We start from the raw sequence: 15,838 nt of genomic DNA on the forward strand, positions 1-15,838 counted from the left end.
CTCAGCCTCTCCTCATAAGTCGTATGTTCCAGTCCCCTAATCATTTTTGTTGCTCTCCGCTGGACTCTTTCCAATTTTTCCACATCCTTCTTGTAGTGTGGGGCCCAAAACTGGACACAGTACTCCAGATGAGGCCTCACCAATGTCGAACTGAGGGGAACAATCACGTCTCTAAATCTGCTGGGAATGCCCCTACGTATACATCCCAAAATGCCATTGGCCTTCTTGGCAACAATGGCACACTGTTGACTCATATCCAGCTTCTCGTCCACTGTAACCCCTAGGTCCTTTTCCGCAGAACTGCTGCTGAGCCATTTGGTCCCTAGTCTGTAGCGGTGCATGGGATTCTTCCATCCTAAGTGCAGGACTCTGCACTTGTCCTTGGTGAACCTCATCAGATTTCTTTTGGCCCAATCCTCTAATTTGTCTAGGGCCCTCTGTATCCTATCCCTACCCTCCAGCATATCTACCTCTCCTCCCAGTTTAGTGTCATCTGCAATCTTGCCAAGGGTGCAATCCACGCCATCCTCCAGATCATTTATGAAGATATTGAACAAAACCGACCCAAGGACCGACCCTTGGGGCACTCCACTTGATACCGGCTGCCAACTAGACATGGAACCATTGATCACTACCCATTGAGCCCGACAATCTAGCCAACTTTCTATCCACCTTATAGTCCATTCATCCAGCCCATACTACTTTAACTTGCTGGCAAAAATACTGTGGGAGACCGTGTCAAAAGATTTGCTAAAGTCAAGGAACAACACGTCCACCGCTTTCCCCTCATCCACAGAGCCAGTTATCTCATCATAGAAGGCAATTAGACTAGTCAGGCATGACTTGCCCTTGGTGAATCCATGCTGACTGTTCCTGATCACTTTCCTCTCCTCTAAGTGCTTCAGAATGCAAGAGAAGGTTCAATAATATAAAAACAAATAATATAGGATTAATTAATTAATTAATATACAAAGGTTCATATAATATAAAGACAACAAATTTTTAAAAGAACAAAAGGAATTATCTTGTAGCAATCAGTTACCCAAGTTGATTATGTATTAGGAATAGTATTGAGGGCAGGTGCATGGAATTATTGATACCAACATAACCATGTGGAATTTTTTCTTGAGAACTATGAAATAGTTGAGTAGAACCCTCTCCCTTGATACTGAGGTGGCACTTACTGTACAGCTCCTCACTCAAGGAGAGTCTCCACCTCCTGCTGGAGGATCTCCTTGGGAGAGTGGTCCCTGAAGATGGGCCTGGAGCAGGTTTTGGAGGAGGTAGAGAATGGCTACAGTTCTGAGTTTCTAAGTGGATGATATTTGGTACCCACGTGTCCTTTGTTACAGCATTACAGTTGTGGGCAAAGTAAGGCAGGTGGATGCCAAAAGGGGAGTTTGGAAACAGGTGGCGATGGCGTCACTGTCAGGTTGCATCTCTCAAGAGTCCTGTCAAAAGGGATCTTTAGAAGTGAATGAGATTGGGTGACTGTCATTGAGGTGGATGTAACTGCATACCTTGACCTGCACCCTTCGATGGTTGCGTGGTGAATCGTATGGTTGCTGGTGATAGAAAGGCTGGGGAAGAGGCCTTGGCTTATGTATGCCTGTTTGTGTTACCTTCCTCTTCAGGGACAGGATATAAATGCCCAGAGACCAGAGGGCTGTCCTGGAGTCATTTAATGAGTGCAAAGACTGCTTTCTCATTAAAGATATTGGTTTCATCAAAGGGCAAGTCCCCAATGGTGCTGCTCACAGTTCAACAGGCTCCATGATAAGTCCCCAGTTTATAAACTGTCTCTTGGAGGAACCCCTTCACCTCTGCAAGTATCCATAGTGGCATCCAAGCAGTGTTTTCAAAACAGCGTAGGATTTGTTAGTCAACTGGAACACAGCACTGGAAATCCTTAGGTTAGCACAGAGAAATAAAGGTTAATGCATAGTCAAGCCAGATCAATTCACCAGCCAAGCAGTAGTGAACTCCATTTTCAGGCTCTGTCTCTCTGATTTTCTTATTCAGTCCCAGTAGACAGCAGCCTGCTTCTTCCAGAAATTCACCCCCACCTGAAACCTTAGTCTTTTGCTCTCAAGCTGGTGACTCTGCTCAGCTTCTGGGTCATTGTTTCTAGGGTTTTCCATTGTCTCCTCAGATTTTCCACTGATATGGGTCTGCCTGCCAGTCTTTTTAATGACCCAGTCAGTCTGTTCAGATAGACCTGGGGTTTTTATAACATACGGTTTCCACAAACCCAATCTTCCTACCTCCACAGCATCTTAGTTGTGGGCGATCAGCAAGCAGCAACAATTTTCAAAGGAGGGAGGCTAAGGAGCTGGTAGAGGATTGCTCAGCCAATGCAAGCAATCCAATCTAGCTTTGGCACTGAAAAAGGAGTGCTGAATAATACGTATACATTCAACATCATACAGCCATCTCACAATTTCTGAGTATTGTAACATTCTAAGACAAGTTATTATAGTGCTCACAAGTACCACCTGGAGCCTTACCTGGACTGAAGTTTAAATGCAGTTATATATATTCTGTTTTTAATAAATAAAAAGTATCCAAACAGAGACTAAGCACCCTGCCAATTATTTAAAATTATGAATACAAAGCACAATAAAAATAATTCACACCTACCTAGCAGCAGCAAATCAAATACTAAGGCATCATATTAGCCTATTTAGGCAATATTTGAACTGAATTTTCTTACCATTTGGACTTCTCTCCAACTGCAGTGAATACCTAGGAGAATCTAAGTTCCTTTGCCAAATCAAAGTATAAATTAACAACTCTCTATGATCAATTAATGTAGCGTGGCCACACTAGGTACACTGTTGTGTTAGAAGACTGGCAGCATATGATTCAAATGGAAGTCAAACACTAGCTTTGGCAAGAACTTGAAGTAAAATGAGGATGTAAATTCAGGCTTTCAGGGTCTGGAGCTGAACTGCAAGCAAACTAGACTGCATCTGAGATATTTTAATTGTCATTGTAGGGATCTGTATGGGAGAAACTTACCCTGCGTCTCTACCCCCCATTTAAGGTGTTTTAGCAATAGTCCAAAACAGCAGAGATTCCCAGACAGACCAAACAATATGTAACATTTTGCCAAAGATTTTTATGATCTAGTGACTACTGAGGGTTGGACTTGAAAACTTGTATTCTTAACCTAGCAAAGGCGCAAGTGCCCAAGGTCATGAGAGTTAACATATGTTAGTATTGTAATCTAGGTTCATGGACGATAAAAATAAGACACTCTGGACTTTACAGTAACTCTTTCTAACTCTGATAATCATAAAACCTTTGTAAACTCTAGGACAGACCTGAAATTAATCTGAGTCCAAGTTGTTCAAAGAGGGAACAGGACGCCTGAAACATAGGTCAGCCCTTGGCAAAACTGAGCTCTGGTGAGCCAGCCTTTCAATTGGGAGGTTCTTGAAGACCTTGACAATGGAACTTAATAGCAAGTGATGCCAGACTCTTAGTTAACAGATGGAGAGTCACTGCTAACCCAAACAGAAGCAGTTTATACTGGGAATGGTCATTGTTCAGTCTGAACTAAAGGTAATACTTGTGGCCACGGTGGAGAAATGTGAAACCTCCCGAAGTTTGAGAGTTCTGAACTAATCCTGACAAAAAAAGGGAAAGATTATAGCTGTTACTTTGAAAAAGTTGCTGAGCTCTCACTGCACTGAAATTGGTTGACTCTGTTTTCTTTTTGTGCATAAGGGGAAAAAAACCCCTATTCTTGTGAAGTTCTCCAAAACCTGGTTCTATTGCTTCGAATTGTAGAAAGAACACTTTTCCTGTTTGAGAGTCATCCTTGAAATGGATAGGAAAACAGTAGGGTGAGGTAGCAGCATAGATTTAAATTGTAGAGGATTGCCATCTCTAGCATCTGTAAAACTAAATTTAGAAGTGATAAATGTACCAAATCTTGGGAGGGAAAGGAAAGCAGTCCCCTAAGAGATGCAACATGGAGGCCAAACAGGAATCAAAGAGCAATACCAAGCTCCTTCTCAACATACCTAAGTTATTGCTTTGATAGAAGCTGTGGCTGGAACCAAGGCAGTTGAAAAGAGTACTGGTGAAGATATGATTTTATTGCTGGATCACTGGGACTGTTTTACAGTGCTTTTTGCATCTGATACCCCGAGTAAGCCAGTGGGGGTGACTAACAAGGGTATTTGGAGTACAGTCCCATCTTAAAGGAAGAAAAATCTTTGACTGGGAGGGATTGGCTGGGTGTTAAGTCACAGTCCTAGTCACCTTGTGGTTTCCCAGAGTATTGTTCTGTCAACAATAAAGAGGTCAAGATCATCAAACAGAAGGTTAAGCAGTTTATTCTGAACCTCTTATAGAAAACTGAAGATTTTAAGTGGCAACAGTGATGAGACATTCTTTCTGGTGAAATTGAAAGCCTTCTGTTCAGATATGCGAAGAAACTCCGGCGCTGAAAATAGAATTTTACTTTTTAGTGTGGACTATAGAAGTACTGCCCACAGATTTTGAGAACCCATTTTGGTCTAGTGGAAGTTCAGTTTGGAGCCTCTTCATATTTTCTGGGACTTGAGTACAGGACAAGCAAATGGACATCCCTTGAAAGAATGGCCTTGTCCCCAATAGCGTACATGCTAGTCAGGAATATTTTTGGCTATATGAGGCATACCTCTTAAAACTGCATTTCTTTTCAGAGTCTGCCATCCAGAGACCTGAAAAGACAGAAAAATAATCTGAAAGTTAAACACTAAAGCGGCCAGAAATCCAACCACCACTAATAAGATTTAGCTGACCAATTTACCTAATACTAATCTAAATTAGCTAGTAACAGTCAGCAGCAAAATGTGTTACTTTTTGTAGAGAAAAGGAAGGAAAAACCCTGACATAGTAGTAGAAAAAGGAATTCCGGGAAGCTCTCATATGATGTTCCTTAACATGGCTCATCATATCATGGGAAATTACTTAAAACTCAAGTGTTTCTGTCACCATACAGTGGCAAGGAAGACCAATATCCATTCATCTGCACAAATAAAACAATGACAAAAAACTCAGCGGGACCAAAAATTACATGCTTAATTTAATAGACCAATCATTTCCCATCTGAGGTCAAAAGATTTTGGACGAGAGACAGTTTAACAACCTCCAAAGTGAATTTCAGTATTTCAATTTTCAAGTTTATTTTTAAAAGCTTAGGCTCTGTCTACACTACAGATCTTACAGCAGCTCAGCTGTACTACTGCAGCTGCGCCGCTGTAAGGTCTCCCGTATAGCTGCTGTATGCCGATGGGACAAGAGCTCTCCTGTTGGCATAAGGAAGCCACCCCCAAAGACGGCTGGTAACTATGTCGGCGGGAGAGCATCTCCCGCCAACATAACGCTGTCCACACCTGTTCACTGTCAGTGAAACTTATGTTGGTCAGGGGTGTGTTTTTTCACACCCGACTGACAAAAGTGCTGGTGTAGATATAGCCTTATCTGCTATCTATTTCTATTAGTTTGCACAAATATTTCCAAAATGAAAAACTTCCTATTCCATTTATACACACACACACGAACACTTTTACAACTTAAGGGTCATAAAAGGAAATCGTCTCCATTATTTTTGGGGATAAAGTCATCGCATGTTAATGGTTTTAGTTTGACAAAAGCAAGAAGCAAGTTTTTTATTACAGTAACTTTACACAGGAAATACTCAGGTATTATAAAGAAAACAATTAGAACTCCCTCTTCAGTCTCTTTCCTTAGGGTATGTCTACACTTAAAATGCTACGGCATGCTGCTGTAGCACTTCAGTGTGGACACTTACTATAGCAATAGGAGGGGTTCTCCCATTGCTCTAGTAAATCCACCTCCCTGAGAAGCACAGAGTTAGATTAACAGAAGAATTCTTCTGTTGAGCTAGTGCTGTCTACACATAGACTTGGGTTGGCTAAGCTATGTTGCTCAGGGGTGTGGATTTTTCACACCCTGAGTGACCAAGCTGGGTCGATCTAATTTTTTAGCGTAGACCAGCCTTTAGGAATTGAAGAAATAGCGAACAGTATGTTAAAGGACTTATTTCTTCACCCTCCCACTTCCCTGGTCCTTCTCGCATGAACAGAGAGCAACAATACCCGAAGTCCGAAGGTGCAAATAATTCGATGTTTATTGGAGTGAATTTTCAGCAAGCTTAAATCCAAGTTCTTTTTTCCCAAATCCCAATTTACTTCCTGTTTGCCCCTAATTTATATAGTAATATTCTCAGCTATACCTTAACCAATCATTTTACTGAAATTTACCTAACCAATCCTAACATATTGTAACATGATTAGCTAACCAATCATATCCCAATACCTTAATTAGTTTAGACCCAGCAAAATTAATTATACATCCTAACACAGCAAGGTACAATTCACAACCACCCTTGCATTAGACCAGAATTGGGATAACATGCAACAGAAAAATCTACCGGCAACCTGTGTGGGAACATTTCTGCTGACTGCATTCAGAAATGAATTCACCACTGCTGTATTAAAAGCAGCTTAGATTCTTTGGAGTAAATGACATGAAATGTCTCTGTGCTGAAATCGATAACTCTGGGTTTTAAACTGAGGAAGTTCCTGGACACTCATGTATATAAGAGTAGGATTCTAAAAGGTATCATTTGACACCCCAGCAAAAAAACCAAAACCACCAACATTAATGCTGGCAATAACATTACAATATTGTAACTATAAAAATAGAGTCAATTTTACAAATAGAGCATTTTCGAAGTGTTATGTGTGTTTTAAGAATACATCGCTTATCTCTTTACAACCCAAGCCTAATAAGCAAAAGTCAATCCAGGTGTCTGTAAAGGATCACTAACCTTCTCTCCCTTACCGCTTCCTGGCTGCCTGGAGGGGATGTAGAGCACCCCTGTGGTACTCCCCACTCACGTGACCCATGGGAGGAGGGTGTGTGACTTTCCTCTATTGTGTTTTTGGGTTTTGTTTTTGTTGTGTGTGTTTGGATGGGTGGCACATTCCAATTCTCTGCTATTGAGGCAAAGTCAGGATTGATCATAAGCATGCCTTTGGACTTTCCAATACACATGTATCTGATATGGCTCAGGTTGGACTGTGATGTGAAAGTGCAAGAGTGCATATACACACACTGGGGAAAGCTGATAGCTGCTCATCAGCGTAAATGCATTTCTCTCTCTATTTCTCACTATTTCTGCCTGCTCTTTCACTAGTAGCAGCATATGGGTATTCCATTATTATTATTGTTAAATATTTAGGCAATAGTAGTGTCCAGAGACATCCTGAAGGATCACGTGTCCTCACTATGCTCAAAGCCATACAAGAGACTAGAATACCCTATGACTGGGACTAATCTTCACGATCAAAGCATTTAACAGGGCCTGGTGGCATAGGACCTTCATGCTCTGGGCATGACTCATCAGTGATGTGCCTGGTCTACCTTAAAACTTATACTGGCATAGCTATGTCTGTTAGGGGTGCAATATTTTTACCAACACAGCTACGCTAGTATAAGCCCTAGTACAGATGTACTTTTATGCTGGTATAAAGTACTTTTGCTGGAATGTCTTATGTTTCTCTTTGAACTGTTGTAAGCTACGACAGCAGAAGCAGTTTTATGCCATTATAAACTGCAGCTACACTAGGAAGGTTTGCCAGTACAGTTTTGCTGGTAGTGCTATACCAGCAAAACTTTTCTCGTGTAGACAGGGCCATGGAGAGAGAAGAGTGAAATTGATCACTATTAAGACTGGCTGCTGGTGAACAGGCAAGTGTGTTTTTGAACATGTACAATAACTTAAAATACGAACACAGCGACTTGGTCCTAAAAATTTAAGTCAAACAATATCCATATTAATAGTCACAGCTTTCTCAGGGGCTAGCACAGGATTGGGCTGAATTCCCTCAGGAACTATGAACCACCACAAAAGTCATCACCTCACTTTCCACATGCAAAGCATACTCTGACCTTGCTTTTACCAATATAAATACAGTGCAGTATACAGTTTTTTTTATAAACCAATGCCAACAAAACTACAGTGCACACACAAATTCTCCTCTTGGAGAGAGGGTAAGGGAAAAGGGGGAACCCCACGTAACTGATGTTCATCACGGTGCTCAGTGAACTACTGGAAGGTGCTCAGATATTACAGTGATGAGAGATTACAGTGTCAAAACTTTTATAGAATAGAATATGTATGCTCTATTTCATAACGGTTGGCATTAAAAGAAAGTGAAAATGCCACCTTCAAGAACAATCATCACATTACACATTCCCATGAGTCAACCAGACATCTTGTAATGTGTGGAGGGTTCGAATCAAGAGAATAAATCCTGCCTAACACACACCTGACCTGTAGCTCTATCCGACATCCTGTTTCTGCTTGGATGCACCGATCAGATGAACCGAAGTGGCCAAACCTAGGGCAAGGTTTAGAAACAGACATTGCCTGCCCTGGTGACCAGCTTTATTACTCCTATTGACTACCAACAGTTTTCAGTTCAAAAACTAGCTCTCTTCAGATTTCACAGCTCTTTTCATCTGGTTCAACAATTACCAGCTCATGCTAGCTAGACAGGAGATACCTTCAAAATTCTGATTCCAGTAAGAAGAGGCTATCCTGAATCCTTTCTCACTATAAACATACATTTCAGTTTAACTGAAGTGTAAGATCACTGCTGAAGAGATCATAATCAAGACTTAAAGCATGATGTAATTGGATGGTAGTATTGCATTGCCATGCGGTCATAGACATGAAGTATTAAAACCCAGAACCTTAACCTTATTTCAAGCACCAGGACTGCAGTATACAAGTGAACAAGACAACGATATCATGATTGATCAAGTTCAGCCACCACAATACTACCACTATTTTCCACAGTCTTGATATCAAAGTTTAAATCAAAATGGATGTCCTTTTTTACCAACACACTTTAAAAAGCCCCACATAGCACACATGCATACTCCTTGATGTTCTGATGACATTTTCATAGTATTTATATCTATTTTGCATAATTTTCTTCCTTTGGACACTGTCATCTATGGTTAAAAAAAAGAAGATTTAAACCTAGATTGTAAAGGATGAACAAAACAGGTTGTGCATCATCAGGTCAAGCCCTGCCCCACTTCCTCACTCTGCGAACCACTGAAGGAATTTCAAAGGGCAGTCTCACGCCCAGCTGCTACAGGCCAAAAATCAAGGATCAGTTTAATGAATTACATTGCAACCAGATAAATGCTAATACTTGGCACCATGCAAAACCTTTCCATCCAAGTATATCACTAGTTGACCTCCAATACACCTGGGGATGATATCCCCTATTTTGTTGATCATCACTTTCTATACAGCAGGGTGAACCAATTTTAATCAAAGTGATTTAAATCACTTATTTTAAATCAAGAGTTAAATCACCAGGCAGGAAACCTTAATTTAAATAATCAATTTTAATGATGTTTGTATTTATACTTTTTAGTTAGTTATTTTCTTAAAGGTTGATTTCATTGGTTGGTAACCATTAAAACATGTGATTTGTAACTAATTATACCCTTTACACTAAATGTGGTGCTTCTTTTTGCTAACCAGGAGGACATGCTTAAGTCTGTTATTGAGTGTCCAGGGAGATCGAAGTGCTCTCCTACCAGCTCTTCAATCTCCCTGGACACTCAGTAAGAGACTTAAAAGTGGCCATTCTTCAACAAAAAAACTTCAAAAACAGACTTCAACGAGAAACTGCAGAACTGGAACTAATTTGCAAACTTGACAACATGAAATTAGGCCTCAATAAAGTCTGGGAGTTGCTGGGTCACTACAAAAAGTAATTTTTCCTCTGTTGATATACACCCCTTCTTGTCATCTGTTGGGAATAGGCTGCACCCACCCTCTTTGAATTGGCCTCGTTAGCACTGACCCCCGACTTGGTAAGGTAACTCCTATCTTTTCATGTGCTGTAATATATATACCTGCCTACTGTATTTTTCACTCAATGCATCTGATGAAGTGGTTTTTAGCCCACAAAAGCTTATGCCTAAATAAATTAGTTAGTCTCTAAGGCCTGGTCTACACTTCAAGTTTAGGTTGAATTTAGCAGCGTTATCTTGATTTGACCCTGCACCCGTCCACACGATGAAGCCCTTTTTTTTTTTTTTACTTAAAGGGCTCTTAAAATAGATTTCTTTACTCCACCCCTGACGAGGGGATTAGCGCTGAAATCGGCATCGCCGGGTCAAATTTGGGGTACTGTGGACACAATTCAACGGCATTGGCCTCCAGGAGCTATCCCAGAGTGCTCAGTTGTGACCACTCTGGACAGCGCTCTCAACTCAGATGCACTGGCCAGGTAGACAGGAAAAGGCCCGCGAACTTTTGAATCTCATTTCCTGTTTGGCCAGCGTGGCGAGCTCACCTGTACAGGTCACCATGCAGAGCTCATCATCACAAAAGACCATGCAGTCCCAGAATCGCCGAAGAGCTCCAGCATGGACCGAAGGGGAGGTACTGGATCCGATCGCTGTATGGGGAGACGAATCCATGCTGGCAGAACTCCGTTTGAAAAGAAGAAATGCCAAAATATTTCAAAAAATCTCCAATGGCATGAAGCACAGAGGCTATAACAGGGACCCGCAGCAGTGCCGCGTGAAAATTAAGGAGCTCAGGCAAGCCTACCAGAAAACCAGAGAGGAAAACAGCCGCTCCGGTTCAGAGTCCCAGACATGCCGCTTCTATGATGAGCTGCATGCCATTCTATGGGGTGCAGCCACCACTACCCCAACCCTGTGCTTTGTCTCCATCCAAGGAGTGGCAGGCAACACGGAAGAGGATTTTGGGGGTGAGGAAGATGAGGAGGAGGAGGAGGTGGTGGTTGTAGATAGCTCACAGGAAGGAAGCGGAGAAACCGGTTTCCCCAACAGCCAGGATCGGTTTCTCACCCTGGACCTGGAGCCAGTATCCCCCGAACCCACCCAAGGCGGGCTCCCAGACCCTGAAGGCGGAGAAGGGACCTCTGGTGAGTGTACCTTTGTAAACATTGTACATGGTTTAAAAGCAAGCGTTTTTAATGATTAATTTGCCCTGGCATTCATGGCCAGTACAGCTACTGGAAAAGTCTGTTAACGTGTCTGGGGATGGAGAGGAAATCCTCCAGGGACATCTCCATAAAGCTCTCCTGGATGTACTCCCAAAGCCTTTGCAAAAGGTTTCTGGGGAGGGCAGCCTTATTCCGTCCTCCATGGTAGGACACTTTACCACGCCAGGCCAGTAGCACATAGTTGGGAATCATTGCAGAACAATGCATTGCAGGGTATGGTCCCGGTGTTTGCTGGCATTCAAACAACGTCCATTCTTTATCTCTCTGTGTTTCCCTCAGGAGAGTGATATCATTCATGGTCACCTGGTTGAAATAGGGTGGTTTTAGTAAGCAGACATTCATAGGTGCCTGTTCCTGCTGGATTGTTTGCCTGTGGCTGAACAAAAATCTTCCCCACTGTTAGCCACGCGGTGGGGGGAGGGGTGAAGCCATCATCCCAGAGAATTGGGGGGGGGGGGGGGGTTAGTTGGGTTTCTACTGCATATGAACCCGGAAACCACAGCCCCTTCTTTTAAACTGCCAACCCATTTTTAATGGTCAACCCAATGGCTACTTCGTATGGGAAATGAGGGCACTGCTGTTTGAAACCATTCCTACATGTTATGAAGGTTAAAGAAGCCAAAAGGGGAAAGGAGTCCAGGAGATATGGCTGTATTTCAAGGAATCCCTATTGAGGTTACAGGGACAAACCATCCCAATGTGTCGAAAGAAAGTAAATATGGCAGGCGACCAACTTGGCTTAACAGTGAAATCCTTGCTGATCTTAAACATAAAAAAGAAGCTTACAAGAAGTGGAAGATTGGACAAATGACCAGGGAAGAGTATAAAAATATTGCTCGGGCATGTAGGAATGAAATCAGGAAGGCCAAATCACACCTGGAGCCGCAGCTAGCAAGAGATATTAAGAGTAACAAGAAGGGTTTCTTCAGGTATGTTGGCAATAAGGAGAAAGCCAAGGAAAGTGTGGGCCCCTTACTGAATGAGGGAGGCAACCTAGTGACAGAGGAGGTGAAAAAAGCTAAATGTACTCAATGCTTTTTTTGCCTCTGTCTTCACGAAGAAGGTCAGCTCCCAGACTGCTGCGCTGGGCATCACAGCATGGGGAGTACGTGGCCAGCCCTCTGTGGAGAAAGAGGTAGTTAGGGACTATTTAGAAAAGCTGGACATGCACAAGTCCATGGGGCCGGACGCATTGCATCCGAGAGTGCCAAAGGAATTGGCGGCTGTGATTGCAGAGCCATTGGCCATTATCTTTGAAAACTCATGGCGAACGGGGGAAGTCCCGGATGACTGGAAAAAGGCTAAAGTAGTGCCAATCTTTAAAAAAGGGAAGGAGGATGATCCTGGGAACTACAGGCCGGTCAGCCTCACCTCAGTCCCCGGAAAAATCATGGAGCAGGTCCTCAAGGAATCAATCCTGAAGCACTTACATGAGAGGAAAGTGATCAGGAACAGTCAGCATGGATTCACCAAGGGAAGGTCATGCCTGACTAATCTAATCGCCTTCTATGATGAGATTACTGGTTCTGTGGATGAAAGAAAAGCAGTGGATGTATTGTTTCTTGACTTTAGCAAAGCTTTTGACACGGTCTCCCACAGTATTCTTGTCAGCAAGTTAAAGAAGTATGGGCTGGATGAATGCACTATAAGGTGGATAGAAAGTTGGCTAGATTGTCGGGCTCAACGGGTAGTGATCAATGGCTCCATGTCTAGTTGGCAGCCGGTATTAAGTGGAGTGCCCCAAGGGTTGGTCCTGGGGCCGGTTTTGTTCAATATCTTCATAAATGATCTGGAGGATGGTGTGGATTGCACCCTCAGCAAATTTGCAGATGATACTAAACCAGGAGAAGTAGTAGATACGCTGGAGGGCAGGGATAGGATACAGAGGGACCTAGACAAATTAGAGGATTGGGCCAAAAGAAATCTGATGACATTCAACAAGGATAAGTGCAGAGTCCTGCACTTAGGACGGAAGAACCCAATGCACGCTACAGACTAGGGACCGAATGGCTAGGCAGCAGTTCTGAGGAAAAGGACCAAGGGGTGACAGTGGACGAGAAGCTGGATACGAGTCAACAGTGTGCCCTTGTTGCCAAGAAGGCCAATGGCATTTTGGGATGTATAAGTAGGGACATAGCCAGCAGATCGAGGGACGTGATCGTTCCCCTCTATTCGACATTGGTGAGGCCTCATCTGGAGTACTGTGTCCAGCTTTGGGCCCCGCACTACAAGAAGGATGTGGATAAATTGGAGAGAGTCCAGCGAAAGGCAACAGAAATGATTAGGGGTCTGGAACACATGACTTATGAGGAGAGGCTGAGGGAACTGGGATTGTATAGTCTGTGGAAGAGAAGAATGAGGGGGGATTTGATAGCTGCTTTCAACTACCTGAAAGGGGGTTCCAAAGAGGATGGTTCTAGACTATTCTCAGTGGTAGAAGAGGACAGGATAAGGAGTAATGGTCTCAAGTTGCAGTGGGGGAGGCTTAGGTTGGATATTAGGAAAAACTTTTTCACTAGGAGGGTGGTGAAACACTGGAATGTGTTACCTAGGGAGGTGGTAGAATCTCCTTCCTTAGATTTTTTTAAGGTCAGGCTTGACAAAGCCCTCGCTGGGATGATTTAATTGGGGATTGGTCCTGCTTTGAGCAGGGGGTTGGACTAGATGACCTCCTGAGGTCCCTTCCAACCCTGATATTCTATGATTCTATTATTCAAAAGACTGGCTTACCATGACTCCCTGCAACCCAAATTCTGCTGCCCGGCTCTGCGTGACTGATCTCTCACACCAAACTGACATACCCTCAAAAAGAGGCAAAATGCGACCTTGTAATGAAAGCACATGTGCTATGGAATGTTAACAGCAAGGTTTACCGTGAAAAAGTGTACACATTGTTCTATAAAATGTGTCTTTAACTACCACTCTCCCTTTTTCCTCCTCCACCAGCTGCATATGTTTCTCCTTCCCAGAGGCTAGCAAAGATTAGAAAGCGAAAAAAAAAGCACTCTTGATGAAATGTTCTCTGACCTCATACTGTCCTCCCACACTGACAGAGCACAGCAAAATACGTGGAGGCAGACAATCTCAGAGTGCAGGAAAACACAATATGACCGCAAAGAGAGGTGGCAGGCTGAAGATGGTAGGTGGCGTCAGCTTGCTGAAAGAAAGCAGGAGTCAATGCTCAGGCTGCTGGAGGATCGAATTAATATGCTCCAGCATATAGTTGAGCAGCAGGAAAGGCAGCAGGAGCACAGACCGCCTCTACAGCCCCTGTGTAACCAACTGCCCTCCTCCCCAAGTTCCATAGCCTCCTCACCCAGATGCCCAAGAATGCAGTGAGGGGGCCTCCGGTCACCCAGCCACTCCACCCCAGAGGATTGGCCAAGCAACAGAAGGCTGGCATTCAATAAGTTTTAAAGTGCTGTGTGGCCTTGTCCTTCCCTCCTCCACCACCCCACCCGGTGCTTCGCTCCTCAACATCCCTCCCAGGCTACCTTGGCAGTTATCCCCCTATTTGTGTAATGAATAAATAAAGAATGCATGAATGTGAAGCAACAATGACTTTATTGCCTCTGCAAGCGGTGATCGAAGTGGGGAGGGGAAGGTACTTAGCTTACAAGAAAGTAGAGTGAAACCAGGGGGGTTCCATCAAGGAGAAAAACAGAACTTTCACACCATAGCCTGGCCATTCCTGAAACTGGTTTTCAAAGCTTCTCTGATGTGCACCACACCCTCCTGTACTCTTCCCTGGTGTCTAACCGCCCTGGTGTCTGGCTGTGCGTAATCAGCGGTCAGGTGATTTGCCTCAACCTCCCACCCAGCCATAAACGTCTCCTCCTTACTCTCACAGAGATTGTGGAGAACACAGCAAGCAGTAATAACAATGGGAATATTGGTTTCGTTGAGGTCTAAGCAAGTCAGTAAACTGCGCCAGCGCACTTTTAAACACCCAAATACACACTCTACCACCATTCTGCACTTGCTCAGCCTGTAGTTGAACAGCTCCTGACTACTGTCCAGGGTGTCTGTGTATGGCTTCATGATCCATGGCATTAAGGGGTAGGCTGGGTCCCCAAGCATAACTATAGGCATTTCAACATCCCCAAAGGTTATTTTCTGGTCTGGAAAGTAAGTCCCTTGCTGCAGCTGTTGAAACAGACCAGAGTTCCTGAAGATGCGAGCGTCACGTACCTTTCCTGGTCATCCCACATTGATGTTGGTGAAACGTCCCTTGTGATCCACCAGTGCTTGCAGCACCATTGAAAAGTACCCCTTTCAGTTTATGTACTTGCTGCCTTGGTACTCAGGTGCCAAGATAGGGATATGGGTTCCGTTTATCACCCCACCACAGTTAGGGAATCCCATTGCAGCAAAGCCATCCACTATGACCTGCACATTTCCCAGAGTCACTACCCTTGATATCAGCAGCTCAGTGATTGCGTTGGCTACTTGGATCACAGCAGCCCCCACAGTAGATTTGCCTGCTCCAAATTGATTCCCGACTGACCAGTAGCTGTCCGGCGTTGCAAGCTTCCAGAGGGCTATTGCCACTCGCTTCTCAACTGTGAGGGCTGCTCTCATCTTGGTATTCTTGCACCTCAGGGCAGGGGAAAACAAGTCACAAAGTTCCATGAAAGTGCCCTTACGCATGCAAAAGTTTCGCAGCCACTGGGAATCGTCCCAGACCTGCAACACTATGCGGTCCCACCACTCTGTGCTTGTTTCCCGGGCCCAGAATCAGCATTCCA

At 43.7% G+C, this 15,838-nt stretch overlaps 1 protein-coding gene across 17 annotated transcripts in view; it reads right to left on the bottom strand.

The window, feature by feature from the left end:
- PCGF3 (polycomb group ring finger 3) overlaps window positions 1–15,838 on the bottom strand; it is a 113,296-nt gene that overhangs the window by 45,030 nt on the left and 52,428 nt on the right. For 9 of the 17 annotated variants that reach the window (XM_048850032.2, XM_048850031.2, XM_048850030.2 and 6 more), the window contains 2 exons: window positions 4,673–4,715; window positions 1,521–1,908 (listed from right to left, as the gene is read on the bottom strand). The exons of 4 other annotated variants lie outside the window; for them this stretch is intronic. In XM_048850032.2, the coding sequence (XP_048705989.1) occupies window positions 1,521–1,727 (207 nt within the window). In that variant the 5' untranslated portion in view covers window positions 1,728–1,908; window positions 4,673–4,715. The remainder of the gene's footprint in view (window positions 1–1,520; window positions 1,909–4,672; window positions 4,716–15,838) is intronic. 4 more of the 17 variants (XM_048850038.2, XM_048850037.2, XM_048850036.2 and 1 more) reach the window with 1 other exon arrangement.

Source organism: Caretta caretta, chromosome 5, assembly GCF_965140235.1.
Source record: "Caretta caretta isolate rCarCar2 chromosome 5, rCarCar1.hap1, whole genome shotgun sequence".
NCBI lineage: Eukaryota > Metazoa > Chordata > Testudines > Cheloniidae > Caretta > Caretta caretta.